This window comes from Acinonyx jubatus, chromosome B2 (genome assembly GCF_027475565.1).
Source record: "Acinonyx jubatus isolate Ajub_Pintada_27869175 chromosome B2, VMU_Ajub_asm_v1.0, whole genome shotgun sequence".
NCBI lineage: Eukaryota > Metazoa > Chordata > Mammalia > Carnivora > Felidae > Acinonyx > Acinonyx jubatus.
In genome coordinates this window covers 114,216,847-114,241,351 of record NC_069385.1, presented here as the reverse complement: position 1 = coordinate 114,241,351, position 24,505 = coordinate 114,216,847, and the positions used below count along the sequence as shown (strand labels likewise).

General features: G+C 52.2%; 2 protein-coding genes across 7 annotated transcripts in view; one reads left to right on the top strand and one right to left on the bottom strand.

Annotated features, from left to right (window-relative positions):
- The window catches only part of CMTR1 (cap methyltransferase 1), a 49,631-nt gene extending 42,805 nt beyond the window's left edge, over nt 1-6,826 (top strand). For all 5 annotated transcript variants that reach the window (XM_053222864.1, XM_053222863.1, XM_053222862.1 and 2 more), the window contains 6 exons: nt 639-730; nt 1,562-1,630; nt 2,812-2,859; nt 3,702-3,814; nt 4,434-4,542; nt 5,334-6,826. In XM_053222864.1, the coding sequence (XP_053078839.1) occupies nt 639-730; nt 1,562-1,630; nt 2,812-2,859; nt 3,702-3,814; nt 4,434-4,542; nt 5,334-5,466 (564 nt within the window). In that variant the 3' untranslated portion in view covers nt 5,467-6,826. The remainder of the gene's footprint in view (nt 1-638; nt 731-1,561; nt 1,631-2,811; nt 2,860-3,701; nt 3,815-4,433; nt 4,543-5,333) is intronic.
- CCDC167 (coiled-coil domain containing 167) lies at nt 271-24,505 on the bottom strand. Of its 2 annotated transcripts, none has more exons than XM_053222865.1 (4): nt 24,349-24,505; nt 10,403-10,497; nt 10,173-10,225; nt 271-8,526 (listed from the first exon to the last, which is right to left on the bottom strand). In XM_053222865.1, the coding sequence occupies exons 1-4, from the start codon at nt 24,472-24,474 to the stop codon at nt 8,072-8,074; spliced, it is 729 nt and encodes a 242-aa protein (XP_053078840.1). In that variant the 5' UTR covers nt 24,475-24,505; the 3' UTR covers nt 271-8,071. The 2 variants fall into 2 exon arrangements, with proteins under 2 accessions (XP_053078840.1, XP_014925281.2); XM_015069795.3 differs by having other exon boundaries at nt 8,162-8,531; nt 24,349-24,501.

Genomic DNA, 24,505 nt, shown 5'->3' with positions numbered 1-24,505 from the left:
CATGTGTTCTGGCCCTGCCAGCTAGGGAACTGGGGCATGGCTGAGCCTGGCCCTTTCCCCCCCAAGTTAACTGGGTCACATTGTGGTGCTTGACAGGGCCCAGAGCTGGGGGAAGGCTGTGAAATGATTCCTCCTCCTTGGGTAGTTGCTCGAAACAATGATACGTTTAGGTAGGAAGGATCACAGTCCCCATGTGTGCAAGAGGGAACCTCAGTCATCTCTGGGCATCCTGGGCCCTAGTGGGCCTGCTGGGTATTTTTTAGCTGCTGATTTTGTTTTTACCAGGGATCCCTTGAGCTTTGGCCATGACAGCCATACAGATGACTTTCAGAACAGTCAATGGGAACAGTGGACAAGATTGGGAAGCTAGGCCCTGCATGGAGCACCATGGCGGCAGCCTCACTGAGTTTGAGGTTCAGGGGTGCTCATCACCTAAAGCCTCAGATCTCTGGCTGCTCGGAAGTCTGGGCTGGTGTGGTGCTGAGAATGATCTGGGCGGGAGGCACAAGAAAGTTCTGTGTTTGGAGTCCTTCTCTTCCCCCGGTGATATATAGGTAGAACGGAGGCCAGCATGCCATGGTGGGCAGTGGGCCCCAGGCCGATGCTTGGTAGGGTGGGCAGCGCACTTCTTCTTCTAGGGGAAGGCCCAGCGGAAGATTAGTGCCATCCACATCCTCGATGTCCTCGTGCTGAATGGCAGTGACGTGCGGGAGCAGCACTTTAACCAGCGGTTTGACCTGGGTCCTGGGGAGGGAGGGCAGGGTAGGCCAGGTCAGCTGTGCGGCAGCAGCCTCTGAGGCTTGGTCCCTCACCCAGGCCTTCTTGCCTAAGGCTATCGTTAGTTTTCCTTCCCCACCCATGGGCTGGTTCCAGGGCCTGGGTGAGGAATTAGTATCTGCACTGCAGAGTTTGCTGGGGCTTGGGCCTCCATTGCCACAGATACCAGCACACTCCGTTTGGCCACAGCTGTTCAGATCAGAAGTGGTTTTGATTCAGGTTGAGCAAGAGGATAGGCTTATGGAGAGAGGGAGGGTCTCTGAAGAACACGTCTTGAGCATGGGTGGTCCCGTTTAAGTCTGTTCATCTGGATCCCACAGCGGCCCTTTTGCTTGTGGATGGATGACTGATCAGTTGTTAGAAGGGGGGTGGGGGACACAAAGGAAGGACCTCTCACACTGCCGTGATACTGATATGCCGAAGTTGGTTCTTCTGAGTGGGTGTGCTGTGGCATCAGTGGTTTGGGGTGAGTCGACATACACGATACAGATGACATTTTAAGTTCTAGTGGAGGGGACTGAGCACAACTCAAAGCACACTTCAGAAAAGCCTACCAACATGTAGCAAAACTGGATGTCCAAATCTACAGAGGGAGGGCGTCCACAAAGATGTTAGTGGAGAAGGGCAGGGTGGGCTTCCTCAGGCATAGGAGTGCTGCCTCTTGGAGCGGCTTTGCTCCACATTCAGAAGTGTTCCGTCTCTGGTGCCACGCAGATGCCCTGGGGGCAGGGGTGCTAGTGGAGGCGCCTTGGCTCACCTCTGAGAGACTCTGTTTGTGCTCTAGAATTCAGCTTGCTGAGAAATTTGTGAAAGCTGTTTCCAAGCCCAGTCGGCCTGACATGAATCCCATCAGGTGAGCATATGGTCTCCCTCCCAAACCCCCATTCCCCATTGCTTCTTTCTGGCCAGTGCCTGCTTCCCCATCCTGTGGAGGATGGGAGGGCTCAGGAGAGAGGACCAGGCAAAGTTGTGGTTAGAGATAAGACTACCCTTGGTGAATGTGAATTGGGGTGGGGTGCTGGGTAGGTGTGTCCTTCGCCCCAGAGTGTCTCCCCATCCCGCCTGTCATGGTGGGCCAGCCTCCACAGGAGATGCATTCCTAGGGGTTAAGGTGTCATTGAAGATGCATATGCTTCTCGGGGCACCGACACACCTTGCACATTCACACTCATTATTAGCATACCACCTGGCCTTTTCTTTTTTTTCAGGTGAGAAAAGGGTGCTAAGGGAATGGGAGTTTTTGAACAGTAAGAAGAGAGTGTTTGTTGCCACGTTAGATGGTGTGAAAGTTCCAGGCCCTGAGGTAGGAGAGGAGGATGAGGACAGTCAGGGAGCCCACATAGGGAGACCAGACTTTCCAGGCTGTGCCCAGGTCAGAGGTTATTACCTTTGGGGCTTGGAGACCCAGACTATATGACTGGAGACCGAGGTGTCTACACTTTTTATAAAATGTCCTGTCTGCCAGGTCCTGAGAGACACCTTCCAGGGACCCTCCCTGTGTTGCTTGTTGTCTAGTTGCTGGGTCCCTGGAGACCTTACCCAGCAGTTCCAAAGATGTGTTCAGAGGCCCCCAGAGGTGAAGGAACCCTGCACCCTGGGTAGAGGTCCCCCTGCCCCCTAGGGTAAAAGGCCCGTTAGGACTGTTTGGAAATAACTCTGCTACAGGAAGCCCTAAAATCCATGGTGACCTACACAAGAGCCTGGACCTTGGTATTCGGGCCCCCGGTGACAGTGAAGATGACTTGGGTGTCTGCCAGATCTTCCTCTCTCCCCCTTCTTCAGTAACCATAGTTGTGCTCCCCAGTTGCCGTGGGGCAGGCCCAAGGGGGTGTTTGGTAGCTCTGAGCTAGGGCATCTGTGTTGGACAGCAGCACACGGGGCTGGGGGTCCTCATTCTGGTGGGTTGGGGTACTGGGGCCAGAAGCAGAAGACAAGGACAGGCACAGCCTCCTGCCTCCAGCTGCTGCTGGGTAAGAATATCTGCCCCCCACACCCCAGAAAACCTTTGTCCTCTCTCTGTCCCTCTACACACAGGGTGAAGGAGGTGTACAGGCTGGAGGAGATGGAGAAGATTTTTGTCAGGTGAGTGACTCAGTCTTAGAGCAGGATCTGAGAGGAGAGTTGGGGTGGGGGTGCAGCAGTGTTCTCTTTTTGCAGAGGTGTGTCATGGGGGAGGTGGTGAGTTGGCCCTGGAAGCCTGCCTTTAACCCCCCTGCCGCAGCCAAGAGCCCCCCGGCTGAGAGCTGATTCAGCACCGTCAGGAGGGGAGCAGGGCGGTGTGTGTCAGGCAGAAATACGGGCTCATTGATGCTGTAATAGTTACGATTGTCCCTGCGAGGGGCAGAGCAGCAAGCTGCTTGAAACACTATAAATCCCAGCTCCTGGTGCTGACAGAGAGATTGAGCCTGGAGGGGCAGGGGGCGTAACTGCTTCCTTGCATTAGTGGTGTGCAGGGTGCTCTCATCTGGGGGTCTCATCCTGGGTTTGTGCCCGCTGCGGCCATGGGAGCTGGGCCAGGTCTCTGTGGTCTCGTGTTAACTCTTTAGTGGCCACAGTGATGCCTTTGGTGGGGGATCGAAGACCCAGTGGCACCTCTGGTCTCAGATCTTAACCTTACTTGTGTCACCCTTGAAACACCCTTCCTACCCATCCCCCAAACGGCAGCAACAGAGCAGGGCCATCTGTCACTTTCCTGACTCCATTGCTTAGAGTTTAGAGCCTGAGTCCTCCATCCAGCTCTGCACAGACTCCCTCGATGGGTAGCCTGGAGCAACTCACATCTCTGCCTCAGTTTCCATTTCTTATGTTGAACTGAGATAAAATGCTGTGGGTGGTGGGATTTTAATATTAGCCGGAGAATAATGTGAGGGCTCACTCTCATGCACAAAACCACACTTGCTGTTTACTCACCTCGGAGAAATTAGGTTAGAAATGAAGATCATCAAGGGCTCCAGTGGCACCCCGAAGCTCAGCTACACAGGGCGGGATGACCGGCACTTTGTGCCCACTGGCCTCTACATCGTCAGGACGGTGAATGGTAGGTGATGGGTGATTGTTGCCTGTCCTCTTTCCTGCAGCCAGGGTGACTAGCCCGGACCCTGTCTGAGCCGGAGCTAAAGGCTGCCTACTAAGGTGCATGGCAGCCAGGCTGGTGTTTCTTTGAGGTGTGGGGTTGGGGACTGTTTCCCGAGCCTCTTCTGTTCCTTGGTGGGTCCTGGGGGTCGGGTTGGGGCTGAGAGAGAGGAGCCCAGTTGGTTTTGCACACACAGTGTCCTCATGCAGGTAAAGGGCCTTCTCTGGGGGCGGCAGCAAGTCAGGCTTGGCCGTTTGTATCCTCTGTACAGTCCCTTTTCTTCAGTGCCTTCTGGCCAAAGAGCCTTCCCTCTGCCAGGGTCCCAGAGTTGTTGCCTGGTGGCAGGTTGGCAGGACTGGGGCGGGGTTGTTGAGAAGTAATTATCTTAGTTGTCCTCCTTGAGCCCCTTTGGGCTGGTGATAAAGGCTGCATCCTCCTCACAGGCTGTTCTCTGCCTGCTTTTTGGGAGAGAGGGCAATGGAAAAACACAAGGGCAGAAAGGCACACCCCTATGTTGGTCTGTTCCTGTCCCGCATGAATATTTTGTGTCCTTTTCTGAGCTTTCCCCTCTTCCTTCTGTCAGAGCCATGGACTATGGGATTCAGCAAAAGCTTCAAGAGGAAGTTCTTCTACAATAAGAAAACCAAGATCTCTACCTTTGACCTCCCTGCAGACTCCATCGCCCCATTTCAGTAAGTGGCCCTCCTCCGTGCCTGTCCACTCCACAACCCCAGGTGTTCCTGCCAGGATGCCGGCCAGCCCTCTTGGGGCATACCCCAGGTCCTGAGAAAGATGGCTGCCCAAGCAGGGGCTCCCCTCGCATAGACTGGGCTCCTCCCAAGGGTGGGGCTATGCCCCCTCTAGGGCGTGGCCCCCAGTTCTGGATAGAAGCTCAGTGAGAAGCAAGTGACACCAAGACCTGCTGTGATGGCTGGGGGTCCTGGGTGGGAAGAGCCTCATCCAGGCAGGGTATCTATCTGCCCCATGGAGCAGCCACTGCTTATGTGACTTTCTGACACTGGCCTGGTGGTGCAAACCTACCAAGGGCCTGCAGCCCTGCCCCTTGGGATTCAAGGGTCTTAGGTGTCTCTCATGAGCACCCAGAGTCCGTTTGCCAGACTGTTACAGTCATAGGTTTTGACAGCAGCCAGTAGCTCTAATGCACCTATAATTAGCCACTGACACCAGTGTCTGTTGCTACACTGTTTTATTAGAACGGCACAGACAGATAAACCAGGAATATCAGTAATTCTAGGAATCTAGTTGGACACAATTAGCATCAGCATCTGTTTGTTGGAAAGGAGCTGGGGCCTACTGAGTACCTGTTGGCTGCTAGAGGGAAGACCCTCAACTGGAGTTAAATGACCCACCCCTTTAAGGATCAGTCCTCTAAGTCATGGTTGCCAGGGTTGGGGTGGTGGTCTCTTGGTCCTGCTCCACCCGGGTACAGCCCTCTGACCTCCTTTCTCTTCCTTCTCCCCAGCATCTGCTACTATGGCAGGCTCTTCTGGGAGTGGGGGGATGGCATCCGTGTTCATGACTCCCAGAAGCCCCAGGACCCAGACAAGCTGTCCAAGGAAGATGTCCTCTCATTCATCCAGATGCACAGCGCCTGAGGGTGTGGGGATGCCCACCCCTGCTGAATGATCTGTCATTCTCTGAGTCAGGGCACTCTGCCTGGGGCTCACAGTACTGGTTTTTTACCCCTTCTCGGAAAGGGACTGGGGAGCACAGTCACTGCAGCCTGACCATAAGGGGTGGGTGGTTTCCTCTCCATTCTCCCTGAAGAACTCAGTTGGGGACCTTCTGAGGACTCTGACGTTCCTTCTGGGACACCTTTTGGACTTCCCTCCCCAGAGACCTGCCTGGGAATTGTCTTCCCTGCCAGGAATCAGCCTGAAGGATGCTGCTCCTACAGGCAGGTTTGAGGTCAGGGCCGAGGGCATGTGTGGCCAGTGGAGGACGTGTCAGAGAACAGCAGGGCTTTGTTTCTGCCATTCTCTCTTGTATCCTGTAGACTCACTTTTCTGAGTTCCGTGCACTGCCCTGAGGGTGGCCATGCCCGTGCTCTGCCCAGCTTTTTATTGGGCCGACCCTGAGTGGGTGTAGGCCAGGGGCAGCTGCTGTACAAATCAAGGTTTTGTTTCTTTGAACTTGCTCTGTTTTGATGCCAAGTTGGAGATGATTTTATCTCCTCCCTGACCTCTGTCCTGGTCTTCCCTGGAGTTCGTCCCAGCCGGACCTCTGACAGTCCCGCAGGCCGGGAAGGGAGGCACGTGGGCCATACTTCCCTGCCACTGCATTGGGACACAGTGCTGTCTCGATAGCGGGCATGACTGCCTCCTGGGGTTGTAGAGCCTTCCTGGGCCCCATTCCCTTTTGTTCTGAACCTTGGGCAGCTTTAGAAGAGGAAGCAGCCTTTAAAGACCTTTTTCTATGCCCCAGCAGCAGTGGCCCCCTGGCAACAGAGGTACCTCGGGTTGGGTCACACCCAGCCTTCTGGCAATCATGGCACCCCCCCCCCCATTTGCCACAGCCACCTTGCTACTCACCCCCTTTTTCTTCCCCAGTAGGAAGTACAGTCACTTTTGTTTGTCCTTTTGTGGTCACTCCATTTCCTCTGTCTTGGCAGAGGGGGAAGAAGGGAAGCTGGGCAGTAGCTTTGGGTGGGGGAGGGCACTTGTGGTTGTTTTTAATGGGAAATACCTCTCAGAGATGCTCTTATGGGCTCCCTAGAGCCCCATCCCAGTGCTAGGCTGGTTTCCATGGTGATAGGCCACAGAGACTCCCTGTGAGGTTGGAAATGACTCTACCTGGGGGTGGGGGGGGGGGGCGGTGTTGCCTAGCCAGCATCTAGCCCCTCCCTCCCCCCAGGTTGGTGGCAGCACGGCTGAGAAAGGTGTGTTTCCACCCCGTTCTGGGTATATCAGTGTGTCTTGCAGAATCTTGGATCATTAAAGATAAACATATTTTTAATGCCTGTGTGGCTCTGTGCTGGGGATAGTGCTGTTTGTCCTTGGTGCTGTGTGGTCTGGGATTGGCTTGAATGAAACAGTTTGGGCTGGAGAAGGGGAGGAAGCTCTACTTAAGAAGAGGGGAGAAAAGCAGGTTTGTTTAATCAGAGCCTCTACAAGCTCCTGGGCCTCGTGGGCCCTGCTGCTAGAGAGGGGCCCCACCTAGGAAGAGTCCGGAAATTATGCAGCTCCTGTTGGAAGCAGGGACTGGAGAATGAAAGAACCTACTGCCCAGCAGGGCAGGGAGGCACCTTCCCCCTTACATAAATCACACGGCTCACTCCATGGTAGCACTGTGACAATCCAGGATCAGTCTGTGTGACTAAAATAACAGAGGTGTCAGACCAATTAGTGTCACTAGACCGGAGGGAGAGAGGGAGGGAGAGACGGTTGCACTGACCCCTGGCCAGCCTCCCCTCCTTTCTGTGCCTGCACCGGTGGGGGGGCTGTGCTTGGGGTGAGGTGTGCAGGTGCCGATGGTGCCTCCCTCTCGGCCCAGGGCTAGAGCTGCTCCACCAGCTCCACAGCTCTGGTGCTGGCCTCCTCCAGCCTGCTGTACTTTGGCTCCTTCCTTCAGCCTGGCCCCGGAGGGTCCTATGATGTCTCACATCCTGAGCTCCTAGGGCAACTCCTTTCTTAGGGCAACTCCACTTTCCTAACTGGTGTAGTCTCCAGGCCAAGCCCCTGATCCTTCTGGTTGCCCTACTATGCTCGGCTTTGCTCAGCCTCCCACTCCTGCCCCTCCTGGCCCTGGTGCTGGGAGCAGAGTTGGGGGGTGGCCGTGTTTGTTGCTCCTGCCCCCACTCCAGCCAACCCTGCCTGATTTGCTGCCCACTGTCACTGTAAGTCTGGTCATTACCATGGCTCTTGCTGCCTACTCTGCCAGGCCTTACCAGCCCTGCTTGCCTCTTGAAGATGGGTTAACTCTGTGGTCCTGTGGTACCTCCACATGACCACTTCCCTGGTCACCCTTTGCTGCATGGCGTGTGTTTTTTTTTTTTTCATGCCATAATTACAGGCAGTGACCCTGACTGGAGGGCAAGAAAGTGTGTTTGGTGGGCACGGTGGACTGGTAGTGCAAGGCCTAAGCCCTGGAAATGGCTCCCAGAATAGTTTTGGCTTTTACATGCTTCCTCCTGTCTCCTTATTCCCCACTTAAGCTGGGGACTCACCTTCGCAACCCTGCCTTCCCCCTCCTTTCTGAGTTCTAAGCTGAACACTTCCCCTTGAACATCTTTTCTTCCTTGATTCCCGAGTGCCACCCCCACTGCCCTCCAGCTGCAGTCAGACCATGACATTTACTCAGCAGACAGAAGCAGCCTGGCTGTTCTTTATTGCCTCTCCCTTGGGCTGAGAGGGGAATCAGCACAAAGTCCTTCTGGAGACCCAGGCCGCACAGCAGGACCAGGAGTGAAGAGGGGCTGGTCTGGCAGCCCTGATCCAGTGTCGGGGTCGGGGAGAAATACGCCTGTACCTTGATTGTCCTGAGGCTTGAAGGGCCTGCTTGGTTGTGACCAGGGGACCAAGGAGGAACCCCGTGCTGACTGTGGAGAAGTCTCAGGCTCACATGGTCCAGTAGGTGTAGATGAGGGTCAGGAGAATAAAGATGGCTACAGAGAGCAGCATGTTCTTCCGGTTCTCCTGCCGAAGCAACTTTAACTCCTTCTCTGGGAGGAAACAGGAGTGGACAGGTAGTTTGGGCCCATATGCTACTCTCCTCTGTCTGCTTCTCTCACAAATGGGCACATACATTGCTCTGAGGGGCAGATGTGTTCCTTCCCAGCTTCTCCACTTCCTTATCTATAAAAATGACAGTCCTTGATCTGCCCAGATTCGCACAACCTTTTGGCTACAGATCCTGGCCCAAAGGAATCCCACCACGCAATGCTGCTCAGCCGTTTCTTCAAACGCAGTGAAAGTTGAGGATGGAGTGTATGAGGGGGTTATCAAAAAGGCCACACCTGAAAGCCAAGCTAGGTGTTGGCATGGCATCACCAGGTGAGTCCTTTGGGCTGGGGGTGGGGGCTATGTGGTGTTCATCCTTTCAGGTGTTCTCATCTGGTCAACTAGAGACTCGGGGTAGCTGGGACTTTTGGGGCCTGACGCTGGAGCGGGTACCGGGTGGGGCCACACCATCAGGGCTTCCAGTCCTGCCCCCTGCTGGACACCCAGCTAAGCAGGAACCAGGGACACTAAGAGAAAGCAGTTTGTACCCACAAGGTGGTTGGGCTCGCCTCTAGAGGAGGCCAGTCCTATGGCCACACTGAATCCATTCATCCCCTCGTGTGACATGCAGGTGGGTGGTACTGAGGTACCGTACCTCTCAGGGAAATGGGGTTGATGCTGCGGCTGTAAAAATTGCTAGGCTTAAGGGGCACCTGGGTAGTTCAGTTAAGTGTCTGACTTCGGCTCAGGTCATGATTTCACAGTTTGTGAGTTCAAGCTCTGCATCTTGCGCTGTTAGCGCAGAGCTGGCTTCAGATCCTCTGTCTTCCTTTCTCTGCCCTTCCCCGGCTCACTCTCTGTCTCTCAAAAATAAACATTAAAAAAAAATTGCTGGGCTTGAGGCAAAATGGATATCCCACTCCTACTTGTATAAAAGAGTGGGTATGTACCTGTAAATCAGCGCTGGGCAGGCCAGACTGAGATTGGGGCCCACACAGGGGTGTGTATGTGCTTACAGTGTTGATTCAAACTGGTTCCTCTGGGAGGTTCCCTGTCACCTGGACTGTTCTGGGGCTGATTCTTGGCCAAGTCTGGTCTCTCGGGGAGGACAGAACAGAGAAGTCTGATGAGCCTCTGTAGACCATGTTCCTCTGAGGTTGGCTGGGGCAGGGTGGGGGTAGGGGTGGTACCAGCCACCCTCCCGCTCTGCACCCTACCTGGTTCTACCTGGCTCTGCCCCCAGTGCCCAGAAGGTGGCAGCATTGCTCCACCCACAGTAGCCCTTCCTGCTGCCCAAGTGGGAGGTTCATCCTGGGATGGAATGGAGGGGAAGGGGGAGGGGCGTGGTCGGAGAACAGATGTCCCAAGTCTGGGTGGATATGAGAGTTTCTTCTGGACCTGACTACAGCCATTCCCCTTCATCCCACAGAGGAAGAAGAGGCCCGTAGGCCTCTCCATCTCCCCTGGAACAAAGAAACAAACCTGCTCTCCTTCCAGGCTGCTGGGCCTACAGTGGGTTCCTACAGCCTCGGTGGAGGGGCGGGGGGGATGGCTCCCTCCCAAAGAACCCTCTCGATCCCCATCACCCGGTGGGCTCCCTGGGCCTGGAGGATGGGGCTGGTACAGGAAGGGAACTTTCTTACCATAGTTAGAGGCTTTGTTCATCAGGCTGTTTTTCTCCTTCTCCAGAGACTTCCTGTAAGGGGAGGAGTATTATGGCTCAAGCCTTTTTCCTTCCCATCTGAGGGGCAGCTGGCACACCGGGGCATGATGGACAAGGAGCCCAAATCTCCAGCGGCAAGGAGTAGGGCAAATGGAAGCTCAGGGCCAGGTCCCCAGGATGAGAATGAGGGGCCAAGGGCAGATGCCTTACCTGGCCTCTGGGCTCAGGTCCGTCCCACAGAGCCTGGAGTTTACAGCTTCCAGGTCTTTCCGACACTGTGACAGCTTCTCCTCCAGCCCATCGATCTGAAACACACAGCACATGGGCAGATAGAGATGGGTGACAGAGCCTTTTAACTTTCAAAACAGTTGGGGTCCTCGGATAGGGAGGAAGGGGACTCTAGGAGTCTTCCTGGACAGTACCCCGTCCCCCCAGCATCTTTGTTTTGCCGTCCTCTACCTCCACACAGTGCAGCCTGAGCCCCACTGCAGACAGCTATGGGTGTGGTGCAGTTCCCACAGTTGCCCTGCTTCTCTGGACCAGGCATGGGTTGGGGGCCGTCAGGAGCAATCTCCCTGTCTTCCCAGGATGCATGCCGGCCAGGCTGACAGCAGGAGTGACCTGAGACAGTCCTGGTCTAGGAGGGAACAAGGCACTGCTATGGGAGGCCCTGCCTTTCCCCAGCACTCCACACACACGAGGGATGGGGATTAGACATCTAGGGGCCAAGAAGCAGAGGTATTTCTTGCGTTGACACACTTAAGGTAGTTTTAAGTTGTAAGAATATATATATATTTTCCCATGAGAATCAATAAAAATCACGGACTGTAAAAAAACACAGCTCAAAAACTTGTTTCTGACTTGGTTCTTGTGCAAAAACATTGCCTATCATCAAGGTAGCTATAGCTTGTGGGGCAAAGTAGGTAAGCTCCTCAAAGGCTGGCTGACAAAGGTATCCGTCCCCCCCCCCCTTTTTTTTTAAATTTATTATAGTTTCAGAGTCACGTTCTTGGGGAAATAATGTGAGTTGTAGGAAAATGTTTTCTAAAATACTGGACTGGATCGTTCAAGCCTGATTCCTGGTATCATGTATGTGGCTTTGAAAGTTCATCTCTGTCCATTTGTCTCCAGGTGTCTAATCTGCCACCTCTCTGGGCCCAGGTCTGTTCCTGTACCTCTGCCCTGCTGGAGGCAGCCTAGATTTTGGTGGGTGGGAAGATTCAGAGGGCCCAGTGTCCCTCAGTGGCAGGTGACTGAATAGTGCCTGGGGTCCCATGATGCTCAATTTTCCATCACATCCCTGGAGAGGGATAGCAAATATGACCTCTATATGGGAGGCTGGGATCCCCAAAGGGAAGGACTTTTTCGAGGAGTCAGACTGGAGCACCCCTCTCCTTAACTGGTCTCAGTCAGTTCTCTATCCAGTTCCTCCCGGAGAGGCCCCTGTAGAGACAGTGATCAATGATTACAAATGCTGATCCCAGAATCCCAGGCAGGTGTTCTGAGGCCTGTGTTAGGAGAGATGCACTTGAAGCCTTCTGCCCCTCTCCCTGGCCAGCACCCATCCCAGCCACCTCTGGGTCAGCCACTTTGCCTTGTCCCAACGCCTAGCTCTAGACATACCATCTATTCCCTTCCCTACAGCCTCAGCCACCTGCCAACTGCAGCTCCAGAGGCAAGGCCCTGTGGGAGGGAGCAACTGAAGAGCCCTGAGTTGACTGCCTGGTTAATTGTGTCATTTCTCTGCTAATGGGCACCAAAGGAAGGACTGTCCTGGGGAACAGCCCCAGCCACGAGCTGGGGCCTGTGCCTTGGGAGGCCGAAGGCTGTCCTGGAACCTGCGCTACAGGGAAATAAGCACTGGGCAGTCAGGCTTGGAACAGCAAGAACGTGACGTGATGGTCAGTGGAGCTGAACCAGAACAGCAGGTGGTGTAGGCCACCATGCAGCCCCCTCTTCCAGCAGCACCCTCAACACACACAGCCCCGCTCCTGGGGCCCTGAGACTTGCTGTTTCCATCCCATGGTGTGCAAACCACAATCAGGGCACCAAATTCCACGCTAGGTCCCAAAGCTTAGTTCTTGAAGTGCTACCTCCTCCACAGGCCTTCTCTGCTGCCCTTGACTGGAGAGGTATCACTTCCTTCCCTTGGCTCTCCTAAGGCTGACTGCACACGATGTCATCCCAGCTACGGGTGTCTAAACCTTACCTTCCTATACTCTGGGAACCCCTAGGGCAGATGTTGTAAACTTGTAGCCCAGGGATCAAGTCTAGCCCAGACTGGCCCATTCCACTTGCAAATGTGACTGCCCGGCTCCTAAGGATGCCTGACTTTGTAGCTCCTATCCTAGAATGGGGGCCGTCTGTCTCCCCTTTGTGATCACCACAAAGCCTGTCCTGCTGCAGTCTTTGTGTTTGTAGCCACGGAGGAAGGACTGCAGTTGAACGTGGATGGGGCCGAGGGGCTACAGATCTAGGCCTCATGTAGAAACGAGAGCCTGAAACCCTCCCTTAGAGCTCACTCTTGCGTCAGATGTCTTCCTGCCACTCCTTGGGCCAAGTCCTGGTTCAAATGTCCCCAAGCAGGCTCGGTATTTCCACGCCTAAACATCTCTGGAAGGCTACCGGGTGCCCAAACAAGTGGTAATTGGCCCAGAACAAGACCGGGAACTCACGCTAAGCAAAATCTTCAAATTGAGGTTGGCAAACCACAAGTGGCCAAGCCAATCTGCTGTCGTGCTCTGGGCAGGGCGTGTGGAGCTGGCAGTAGGAGGCCTTTATCTGAACAAGCCCAATTTATCTGCAGTTCCACTGAATATCCCCACTTTCATTTACCACTTTTTAATGAGGCTTAAACGGACGAACACAAATCAAGGTTTTAGGGACTCAAGTTCTAACCTCCCTCTATGAATATTTATGTCCTGCTGACAGCTCTCTCTGATTCCCTTCGAAATAGCAAGTTCCCCCTTTTTTTTATAACCCAGCTGCTTGATGTGGGCTGAGTGAGGGGAGGCTGAGACTGTCAGGAAGCTCTTCAGTAGGCCACAAACCTGTCCTCAGAAGGTGACTCTGCTGGCAACCACCCTGCAGCATTTGCTGAAGCAGGAGGCAGCTTTCAAGCAGCTTAATAATGGGTGCAAAGATCCAGGGTGACCTGGCTGCAGAGAAGGCAGGGAGGGAAGGTCAGGACGCAGCTTTTAGTTATGACTGGGGTCAGGAGTGGTGGCTACAGAGTGGGACTGACTCAAGATGGGCCCAGAAGTCGGGGAGAGGACCTAGAAAGTGGGCCTTAAAGGAAGCCTCTCATTGGGTTTTCAGTCAACTCACAATGACACTCTCAAGGTGGATTATTCACCTTGCAGATTCCCCAGTGCAAATCTATAATCCTTGGTTAGCTTTCTCTCTGCTGCCAGGCTAAAGGCAATAGAGGACAATACAGCCAGGACAAGAGAGAGGACAACAGGGTTAGGACCAGAGTAAAGAGATGAATGTCAAGCAGATTCTAGAAACATAGGGTCAGAGCTGGACAAGCAGTTGGGAGCCCAAGTGCCCAGAAACCTGAAATTGTGGTTCCTGAAAAGTGTGGTAGTAAGGAGTGTGGGCTGTGATCAGGTGCCTCAGCTGACTGCTCACTTGCCCTCTAAAGGACTTCCTTAATTCTGCACTTATTATTCATGTGCAAAACAAAGTTAATGTTTCATATTTCAAAAAATGCTGTTGTCAGAATAAGAGGCAATACATGTAAGGTGCTTAGAATAATGCCTAAAAGTTAAAGAAGTGTGTGCTATCACTATTAGCAGAGAATGGCTTTCACTGGATCTTCGGAGAACAAAAAGGAAAGTGAGTTAACGTGAGGTGAGAGTAAGAGGAGGAGACAGAAGTGGGTGGGGTGTGTGATGGAGAGGAATCTCCACTCCTCACTGGCTGGCAGCAGTGGGAAGGGGAGACCCTCTAGCTGGGATATGGCCATCCTCTGGGTCTGCGGCGGGGTTCGGTGGGGGAGGGGGGGCCTGCAGCACAGACCATCAAAACAGCACTGCCTCTAAAGGCTGGCCCACCACGCTGGCTTAGGACACAGCATGCTGGGAACCTCATGTTCCTGTCTGAGGATGAAGCTGGAAGCGTGGGGCTCTGGAGCCAGCACCAGCCTGCTGAGGCTGGGCCCAAGGGTGAGGCCAGAGCAGTGCCTAAGGGCAGAACAGATTCAGGTGTGGTGTGGGCACAGATGGGCCTCTGAGGAGACATGAAATGGCAGGCGGACCCAGGCAGTTGGAGACCGTGTTTGGCCACACCATGGGCCTGGCATCCAGTTAAGCCGAGAGCAGGAATGTGAAGCCCCGGGACTAAGAAAGGGACGGTCAAAGAGACTGGACTGACTCAAATAGGAAGAGAAGGTTACACTCTGGAGGCCATAGTGTCTCCTAGGACTTCTGCCCAATGGACGATACAGGGTCAACTGGCAAGAAGAGCACGGCTGGCCCGAGGCAAGCTCAGGTACTGAGGCTTTTCTGGAGCTAAAGGGGACAACACTGCTGGCTGTGACTGTCACAGGCAAAGTGGTAACAGCCAGGGGGGACTGAGACAAGGCACTCATTTAGACACAGTGTGGGAGCACAGAGTGGATACTGACGATGTAAAATTACATTAAAAAATACCAAGGGGCGCCTGGGTGGCTGAGGTGGTTAAGTGTCTGACTCCGGATTTCAGCTCAGATCATGTATGATCTCACAATTCGTGAGACAACCCCGTGTGGGGCTCCGTGCTGGGCGAGGCGCCTGCCTGGAATTTTCTCTCTCTGCCCTTCTCCTCTCGTGTGTGTTCCCTCTCAAAATAAACATTTAAAAAATGTTTGTATTCAGAAGACCAAGTGTCCATTTTCATACAGGGAAAAAGAATATTGTAAGCCTTTGAGATGACGGTCAGCCAGTGAAGCACAGATATAAAGGGACACCGGAAGTCAGAAAGGTGGCGGTGTGAGCTGTCATTAGCTGTGACCTCTGGCCCTTCACACAGAGTTGAGGACCTGGAAGGGGTGAAAACCTGTGTGCAGCAGTTCAGTGGACAGAGAAGTAGGTGGGGAGTGTGCAGGGTGCCCTGGTAGAAAGTCTGTTCTTACCCTGAGGTGAGACCATGGGGACTATGGGTCTGAGCCCAGGCAGGAAGATGCAGAGGAGGAGGGAAAAAGAAGTATGTAAGGTAGGGAGGCAGAAGGATACAGGAAGGAGTTGAAGGTCCCAGAGGCGGTCCTGGAACCAGGGTCCAGGAAGAGTGTACTTGAACAAGAAAGCCCACAAGTGATTCCATGGCCATCAGGATGAGAACCGCTGTCTTTCTGATGCCCCAAACATGGATTGGGGCATCAGAGCCCAGAGCCTGGGGGGCGGCTTCGAGAGCGGGCAGAGGAGCAGGCTCAGTGAGAAGTTTAGGACCAAGGATTCTCCACAGAGTGGGGGATGTTTCCTGCACAACAAGGTGAAGATCTGAAGTCAGCCCAGCAGTCAAGGTCAGCAGAGACCAAGTGGGGCCACTGATCCTGTTGGCAGGTGCCAAGGGAAGAAAGGGCTTCTTCATTTCCAGTCCTTGGGGGCAGAGTTCCTGCAGCCTCTTCCTCAAGTGCCCTTCAGATGCGGCTGAGTGCCGTGTGCTCTGTGTGCCGCCCCGGCAGTTCAGGAGCCCTGAGCCAGCTAAGAAAAGCCCCTCTGCCACCTGACTTGGGGAATAACACCTTATTCTCAGAGCTTTCGGGAAGTCTCCCTGGGGTCCTATAACACCATAAAACCACTGTGTTAAGAGAAACTGTAAAATTCGTCTGAAATCCCGTGAGGCACTTTTTTCAGGAGTGTGGAGCCTCCTAGAATCGAAACCCTGAATAAAGCCTCTTTGGGGACGGTGAACCCGGGTGCCAGCTCACGCATGGGTAACTGCCCAGCATGCTGGTCGGGTCAGGCCCCAAAGGGGTGGGGGAGCAGCCCCAGGTCTGGCTGCTGCTGGGCCCTGTGCACAGCTCATATTCTGCTGAGAAGCTTGAGCCACAGGCTGCTGCTCCCCTGCTGCAGGTGTTCCTACTGAAGGTGGATGAATGGTGCTCCCATGAGCATCTTGATGGCCTGGGAGGTGACTCCCTGCCTACCCCAAACCACCGTCTATGGCCAGGCTTTCTTCTGGGAAAGGGCAGAAAGCACCCTCAGGGCTTAGCTCTGGGTTACAATGCAGATCACTCTACTTTCTGGTTTGGGAAGTTATTTCTGGTTTTCCCAGTCTTGCTCTCAAGAGCTTCTGGCCAGTGACTGACAGAAATTGCTAGAATAGGTTAACCTCCGGAGTCAGACAGTGGTCACGGGGCATATCCCACACCTGCCTGGCCAGGTACTTGCTAATAGAGAGCGTGGTGTCAGGGTATTAGATGGCACAGCATGAGTCAAAGCAGCTTCTGGAAGCCAAAAGTCCATGCAAAACTAAATCACACTACCAGTAGCAGCCAACACTTCTATAGCATGAGCTATATTCCAGGTTGTTCTGAGCACTTCACTCACGGAATGCTTACGATAACCCTATGAGGTGGTCCCCCCTGCTCAGTGCCCCCCCCCCCGTCAGCTGGGAACACGCTCCAAGGCCCCCAGTGGATGCCTGAAACCACAGATACTACTGAACCCTATATATATACATATATGGTGTTTTTTCCTATCCGCACATACCTATGATAAAGTTTAATTTATAAACTAGGCACAGTAAGAGATTAACAATAGTAAAACTATAACAAAAGTTATGTGAATGGAGTCTCTTTCTCAAAATATCTTACTGTATGTACTGTATTCACCTTTCCTGTGATATGAGATGACAAAATGCCTACATGATGAGAATGATATGAAGTGAATGACACAGGCTTTGTAAGGGAGCATTGACCTGCCTGCCACCTTTTGACACTATGTTAGGAGGAGGATCATCTGCTTCCAGACCGAGTTGGCCGCAGGTAACTGACATCACGGGTAAGGGGGATCTCCTGTATTCACCTTTTGCAGATGAGGAAACTAAGGTCATGGAAATGAAGCCATTTGTCCAGGGCTACCCATAGGGGAACTGGGCAGTCGGAGTCTGTGCTGTTAGCTGCCCCCCCCCCCCCCAAGCCCCAACGAAGAAAGCAGAGAGCTACCAGCCCGAAGCCACTCAGCTCCTGGGCGTAACCTCTGCTCCTTGTACCCCAGGCTAGGCAGTCTGAGATGGCTTCGTATATGCTACCGATGTCAGCATCAGCTCTGCAAGGAAGGGACTGTCCCTGTTGTAGAGGGGAGCAAACTCCCGGTGGGGAGATTTTAAGCAAGGTCATGTAATTGGGAAGTGGCAGAATTGGGGATCTGTATCTGAGTTTTTCTGCTTCAGAGCTTATGCTCCTTCCAATACTGCAAGCTCTTTCTCCAAAATCCCTCATGAAAACATTCATGACAAAGAAGGGTTCTGGGGAACAAAGTCATCCCACATCCCAGTCGAAGCCAATCTAAGCTCGTTGATCTGGCTTCAACAGATTCTCTACTCTGAATAATCTTGTACGAGGGCTTTGCTTGGTCTCTGTCCACGGAACAGATACTCCCGGTGAGGGAAGAACCTGACTGCAATCTGCTTGGAGACAGTAAGACAGGAGCAGAGTGCCTGTCCTCATGTTAAAGGCAATTACCCCCGCCCCCACCTTCCGGCTTCTTGAACATCCCTGGCACCCTCCCCCAGATTGCCTAAACTGCCACAGCACCCTCCAAAATTCACACAAAAAGACCCAGTTTCGAGAAGGAAAAGGTGGGCTAGTTAGCCCTGACAAGTCCTTCTTTCCCCAGTGGGGGGCAAGGCCTTTCTTTTCACTTGCCAATTTACAGCCCTGAAGAGGGTGTCAGTGGCTTCACCTCCAGCCCCAGTGGCCCGGGAACTGGATTTCTGGAATCATTTTCACACATCAGGGAGGCCCTGGGACATTTATTATAATGGGTAAAGAGGCCAGAACACCTGCACAGATGGTCTCTGGCAAGAGCACTGGGGCTTTCCATCTGAGGCCGTCAGACCACACAGCCAAGTCACATGGGGGTCACGGGCCTCGATTTTCTGGGTGACCAGCCTCAAACCCCAAAGGGCCGGTTACCCTGACACCGCTTAAGGGGTGTTTTTCTGTGGAGGTGGCTCAGAAAACAAAAACCTCACCCATGGCTCCCCAAATCATCAGAAGTTTCTCTCCCAGGCTGAGCAGATGAAGACAGTAAACCCTCCCAGTTTTTAATCAACAAACAACTTCCAGGAAAAGCAGACAGCCAAAGGGCTTGTCATTTCTCTGGAGAATCGCCCCCCACCCTGGGTCAGGATCACGAGGGGCCCTGCCGAAGCACACGGCAGCTCTGAGATCCTGGGAGACCTTCTGGCGTGCTGAGCAGCTCTGCGAGGAGAGCCACGTCAGTCCCGGCCTGAGGCCTTCAGCTGTCCCCAGGCCAGAACACTGTCTGGGGTTTGTTTTCGCTTCTCTCCCCCAATATATGTTTTTTGATAAATTAGCAAAAGCTTCTTCATCGCTGAAAGGCTCAAAGCACTGTTCAGGAACTGGCATCCACCCCATGCCTTATGAATTCGTTAATTAAGATGCTGGCAAACAGCCACTCCACACATGCTGACATCCAGCCGTGTTAGGTAATGAGGTTTTAGTCTCCTGACCCCCGTCAAGTGGAACGAAGCCAGACACGGGCTGCCGAGAGAAATCACCTGCCCAACGGCAACCTGTCGCTTGCGCCTGGCAGCAGGTGAGGCTCATTTAATGGTCAGTGGCCCCTGAACAGTCTCCACACGCCATGAGCCTCTCTCCCGGCCCCTGGATGGGAGGCGTCCAGCTGCCTGCCCCACCGTGGCCTCCTAACCTCTGACCAGTGAACCACTCAACGGGGCCCAGACGTCAGGGGCGCGGGTTCAAGTGCTTCCTCCAGCCACTCAAGCCAATTCAGTAAATATATATTGATGATCCACTAAGCTGATTCTTCCCCTTGTCTCAGAAAACCGGTAGGTTCCCCTTAGCCTTGTACACAGCCTATCCCAGTACTGTGTCTTCACCTTTGTGCCGCAGAAGGTAATGAAGGGAGCGTGACCGCAGGCAGGTTGACCTGCGCGCAGGACTAGGGCAATTGGAGGCTCCTCACCCCTCCCCTGACCTTGGAATGTACGTTCTGCCCACTGTTCCCACAGTGGGAGCTGTTCTAAGGACACAGCCTTGAGAGACCAATGTGTTGTGGAGACCATCTGGACAGCATACGTGACTGAACCCAGTTAAGGCCTCTATACAAACTTAAGATTTGGCAGGCAGGTGTGGAGGTCTACTCACCACCCAGGACAAGCCTCATATGTGAATTCCCTTGCTTATTAATTTTTTTAATGTTTTTATTTATTTTTGAGAGAAAGAGAGAGAGAGCGTGAGCAGGGGTGGGGCAGAGAGGGAGACACAGAATCCGAAGCAGGCTCCAGGCTCTGAGCTGTCAGCACAGGGCTCAAACTCACGGACTGCGAGATCACCCAAATCGGGTGCTCAACCCACTAAGCCACCCAGGCGCCCCTGTTCCCTTGCTTATTAAACCTGCCACCTACCAGTCTGGAGTGGCCTGCCCCTTTCTTGGGTCTCTCTCTGCCCTCCAGGTCAGGGGGCTGTTTGCAAACCAACAACTTGGTGCTTCTGCCCCTCTATGCCCGCTGGGAGTTTACAGCAGTGGCTTACATCGAACAAGTAATTACAATGTCAAGGTTCTTTCCTCCTGGTGCTCATCCTGTGTAGGCCCTTTTCTCCCCTCAATTTACCAACTCTCCTTACTCCTCAGTGATCCTGACCTCTTTTTCTGGTAAGGATTCCAGTGAATTCTAATGACTCCCATTAACTTTCCTTCCCTATAGCAGATATTATTAGTTGGCCAACCCAACACTGATTCCCAAACCCCTCTTCCTCTGCCCACCTCCATTACAGAGGTTAGAAAAGCTCAACAGGTGCTTTCCCAGACTCACTGCAGCTAGGGGTGGTCATGATCCAGTTCTGGCCAATGAGATGTTCCAGAAGTCAGCTGGAAGACTCCTGGGACAGCTTATGCGTTGCTGATAAAAGGGACAGTGTTGTAGTTCCTTTATCCTTCTTCCTGACTTAAAAGTTGGATATGATGACTGGAGCTGTGGCAGCTACCTTGTGACTATGAGGAAATAGCTAACAGAATGCAGAAATACCAGCCTTGACTGAGCTTTTGAACCAATAAATGCCAGGGGACATTTACCTCCAAATTTGTTAGAGAGAAAAAAGTATATTCCTATTTACTTAGGCCATATAGGTCAGTTTCCTGTACCTTGTAGCAAAAAGTTTCCAAACTGACAGATTTTTGTACTGGGGACCAGATCTAAGCCAGTTATCTCCCTTAAGATGTCAGCTAGGACACCACACATCTGTTAAGACCCACTGGCTGTTGAAACATCTAAAGACACCAACCTGAATGGACGGTGTAGCTACAAAAGAAAAGTACAGTGACCAACAGCTCGTTACTGTCAGACATTAAAAAAAAAACAGAAACAGGTTTTGTCTCAGCCAAAATCCTATCAGTTTAGACTGAAACGCCACCTTTCCCTCCTTCCACACATTAAAATCAATCTCATCTGAATGCTCTCTCATTATGCAGAATTAACTCTCAGAAGCTAAAACTCATAGCCAGTCTTTTCCAACTCTGAGATCTTGGAAAGTAGCAAACGGGTTGGACAAAAAGACCTTAAGAGGAGACACAAGCAGAGGCGGCTAGGAGGTGTCTTGGTTGTCCTGGGAGGTGACTGCCCGGTACAGCCCAGTATAGCCGGCCCAAGCCAGTCTTCGGGTGAGAACCACCAAGCAGGCAGTGGTAATTGCTTCATTACAACAAGTGGAGACTGTTTGCAGGTGCTGAGATCACTCGCTTGTGGGGGTTTTATTGCACTCGTCAGATTAACAAACATTTTGATTAAATCACCACTTCACTGGCTCTGAGCACATGACTTTTAATAAGAGGACAATATCCCCTGCTACTGAATATCAGTGCACATTCAAAACTCAGATCTGCTGGGGGCAACAGAGGAACAGGTGGGGGAGACAGATGCCAAGCTTTTCCTAAGGTGCACAGTTACAGATCTCGAATCTTAGAATATCCAAGCAAAAAGTAACCTTAGAGAACAAGATCACATATGTAAATAAATCAGTATCGACAAGATTAAAAAAAAAAAAAAAAGGCGAACATGAGCGGTAAAGACACCAGGAGAGCATACGCCCACCAAATTTGAAACATTTTAGAAACCTGTGTCAGCCAAACAAAAACATCTGTGATCCGTATTGGGATCACGGTCAATGAATTTCTAATCTCCGGTTAAGTTTAAGGCCTTCATGCCACAGAAAAGGAAACTAAAGTCCACATGTGGGGCCTTAGCCATGATGGAAGGTTGCAAAAGAACTACAAAGGCTACTCGTAAGAGCGCTGTTTGTTGATTACCCATCCTGAGCCAGGCGTGAGCTAGGCATTTCACACATTATGGTCTCATGTGAGCCTCGAAACCACACTTGAGGCAAACTGCAATCTGCAACAGAGACTGCAGGCTGTTCACTAAACACACTAGGCCCTTCTTCCACAGTGATGGGGCTGTAGCTGGGCATGCGGCCTCCTGGCCAACGAATGCATTTCCCAGCGCCCCCTTACAGTTAGGTGAGCTCTGGAGTCTTAGCTCGCATCTTTGCCAACCGAAAGTGGGCGCTCTGGGCCCACGACTCTTAAGACAGTGATGTTTATGCTTCCTCTGCTCTCTTTCCCTGCCAGTGGACACATCAATGGGATGTGACTTAGTTTCATTCATGAGGTGAAATTAAGGCACTGAAGAAGGGCAGAGTCACAAGATGAGAGGAATATGGCAGAACCACTACTGTCCTGGTACTCTAGACCAGGGATTGGTAAACTGTTGGCCTGGGGGCCAAATACAGTCCCTGCCTTTTTTCATAAATAAAGTTTTATTGGAACACAGCCACACCCATTAATTCACATATTGTCTATGGCTGCTTTTGTGCTAAGACAGCCTGTCTAAGCATGGTTGATGCTCCTTATTCATGGTAGTTATGGTCTATTACGGTTACTGCCAACAATGAATTAGCAAATACTGAACCAGGTTAGATTCCTGTGAGCCTCTGGTCACAACAGTTTTATCAACTGATCAATACAAAACCTTGTTTTTTGTGTTTCTGTTTAGAGACCTTATTTAATATGTATTATTGATTCATTAACATCGAACTCAGAGCCAACAGCACTATAACTCATCTCTGAACAAAGCTTATCTAACATATATTTTCTCTGGAAGGCAAATACAGCCTTCTTGTGCTTTAGGAAAAGTAGATAGCACTTCGGTGCTACACGTGAGGGCCATTTTAAACAACAAAATCACCAACAAAAAGCACGGAGACACAAAGAACATGGCACTACACAGACCACAAAAAAGACACATGTTTACAGCATGAGATGAAATACGAAGGCAGAGCACTGCTTTGTTCGACCTTAGCTGGGCCTCAGGTGACTCCAATTTTTCACCGGTTTGTGTAGGAATTACTGCAAAAGCATCGCAAGTACTGATCTGGGGGTCACGAATACATTTTAGCAAGAAGGCAAATTCACAAAGACAGAATCCGTGAATAATTAGGATCAACTATAGTTGCAGCAGAGACATACGGCCCACAAAGCCTAGAAATGTACTATCTGGCCATTTATAGACAACATCTGCCAATCCCTGCTCTGTCCTACTAGAAAAAAATAAACTTTCTGAAGCCACTGAATTTTTGAATTTCTGTTACAGCAGCCTACTATGTCCTAATGCAGGTTATAAAGTCTATGCTCTTCCCACCACACAGTGCTACCTCATTTTTCCAATCATATTCTCTTCTAGAGGGAGGTTCACATTTCCATCAACCTTTTTTTCGTGCCACGTAGGCTAGTATTTCTCAAGAGGTGGTATAAAAAACCTTCTGCATCGGCATGGGTGTGTGTAGCTGGTTAAAAATGGAGCTTCCTGGGGGTGCCTGGCTGGTTCAGCTGGTAAAGCATTTGGCTTTTGGTTCATGAGTTCAAGCCCCCATTGGGCATGGAGCCTACTTAAAAAAAAAAAAAAAAAAAGCAGATTCTTTGTTGAAAATACACACCCAAGTCCTACTGAATTACTCGGGATAGAAGACGATTCAACTCTCCATTTTTAACAGGCTCGACAAATTATTCTTAATACATTCTAAAGTCTGAGAACTACTTACTGGTAGTAAGTTCAGGAAGACTATTACCCTGTATCTGTCTCCCTCGCACTGGGACAGTAATCTAGGGAACTGTAACCCAGGAGAAACAAGATGCATTAGAGGGCAAATCACCTGTGCTGATTCTCAGCTCCTCCACTGCTTCGACCTGGCCTCAATCTGCAACCTCAGTTTCCCCACCTGTAAAAATCTCACAGGCCCATAGCGAGGACTGAGAACGCAAACGAAGTACCATGTAGCACTCAGTTGCTCAATATGCCTCAATCTTCTTTCCCTTCCATATGCAGTCAATTATTTTTAAGCTCTTTGGGAACTTCATCATTCCACAATTCTCTACAAAATCCCACAGATCGCCAAAGTAATTTTCAAGCTACAAGCTTCAGCACCCCAGAGGGAAAACTTCCTATCTCAGGAGATATTTAAGCCATTTAGTAATAGAGTAAACGGTATGGGCCCCCTCACTTCTGCGGGGGTTCCCTCATCCACAGGCATGCTTTTGGGGTCCCCCTCACCTCCCAGTGCCCGCCCCTTTTACGTCCTCTTCAGTTACACGTTTTCACTACGGCCTCCTTATTTCCGTGTCCCGCCCTCTTTGGGGCTTTCCCTTCACCCCCCACGTCTCTTTCCCCCTGGAGGTCCCCTCACTTCTGGTGCCCCCTCGGACTTTCCAACTTGCCTTTCCCTCAGCCCGCCCCTCATCTCCGGGCACCCCCTCGGACTCTCTACGGCCCCTCACGTCCCTCGCCCGAACCCGCGTCACCCTCACTTTCTCCCCTCACCCCTCCTCCAACCTGGAGCCGGGCCGACCCACTTCCCCGCCGCGGGGAGAAGGCAACGAACGACCCGGCCCACCCCCCATTTCTCCCCTCACCTCTAGAGCGACGCCCAGATTCTCCCGCTTCTTTTTGGTCATGTTACTCGCAGGGATCCCCCAGTCATTATTGGACGCACCCTCTGGCGGCACCACGCATGAGCAAAAATCGTGCTTCTCCCTCATTGGCCGTGGCGGCGGCGGGGGGCGTGGGGCT

What these genes read in the sequence shown, in the direction of transcription:
- CCDC167 (XM_053222865.1), bottom strand. Translation starts at nt 24,474, where the DNA reads ATGAGGGAGAAGCACGATTTTTGCTCATGCGTGGTGCCGCCAGAGGGT. An exon ending in ATCTGGGCGTCGCTCTAGAG is followed by an intron (nt 10,498 to 24,348) that starts GTGAGGGGAGAA and finishes TGTGTGTTTCAG; the next exon opens with ATCGATGGGCTGGAGGAGAA. An exon ending in GACCTGAGCCCAGAGGCCAG is followed by an intron (nt 10,226 to 10,402) that starts GTAAGGCATCTG and finishes CTCCCCTTACAG; the next exon opens with GAAGTCTCTGGAGAAGGAGA.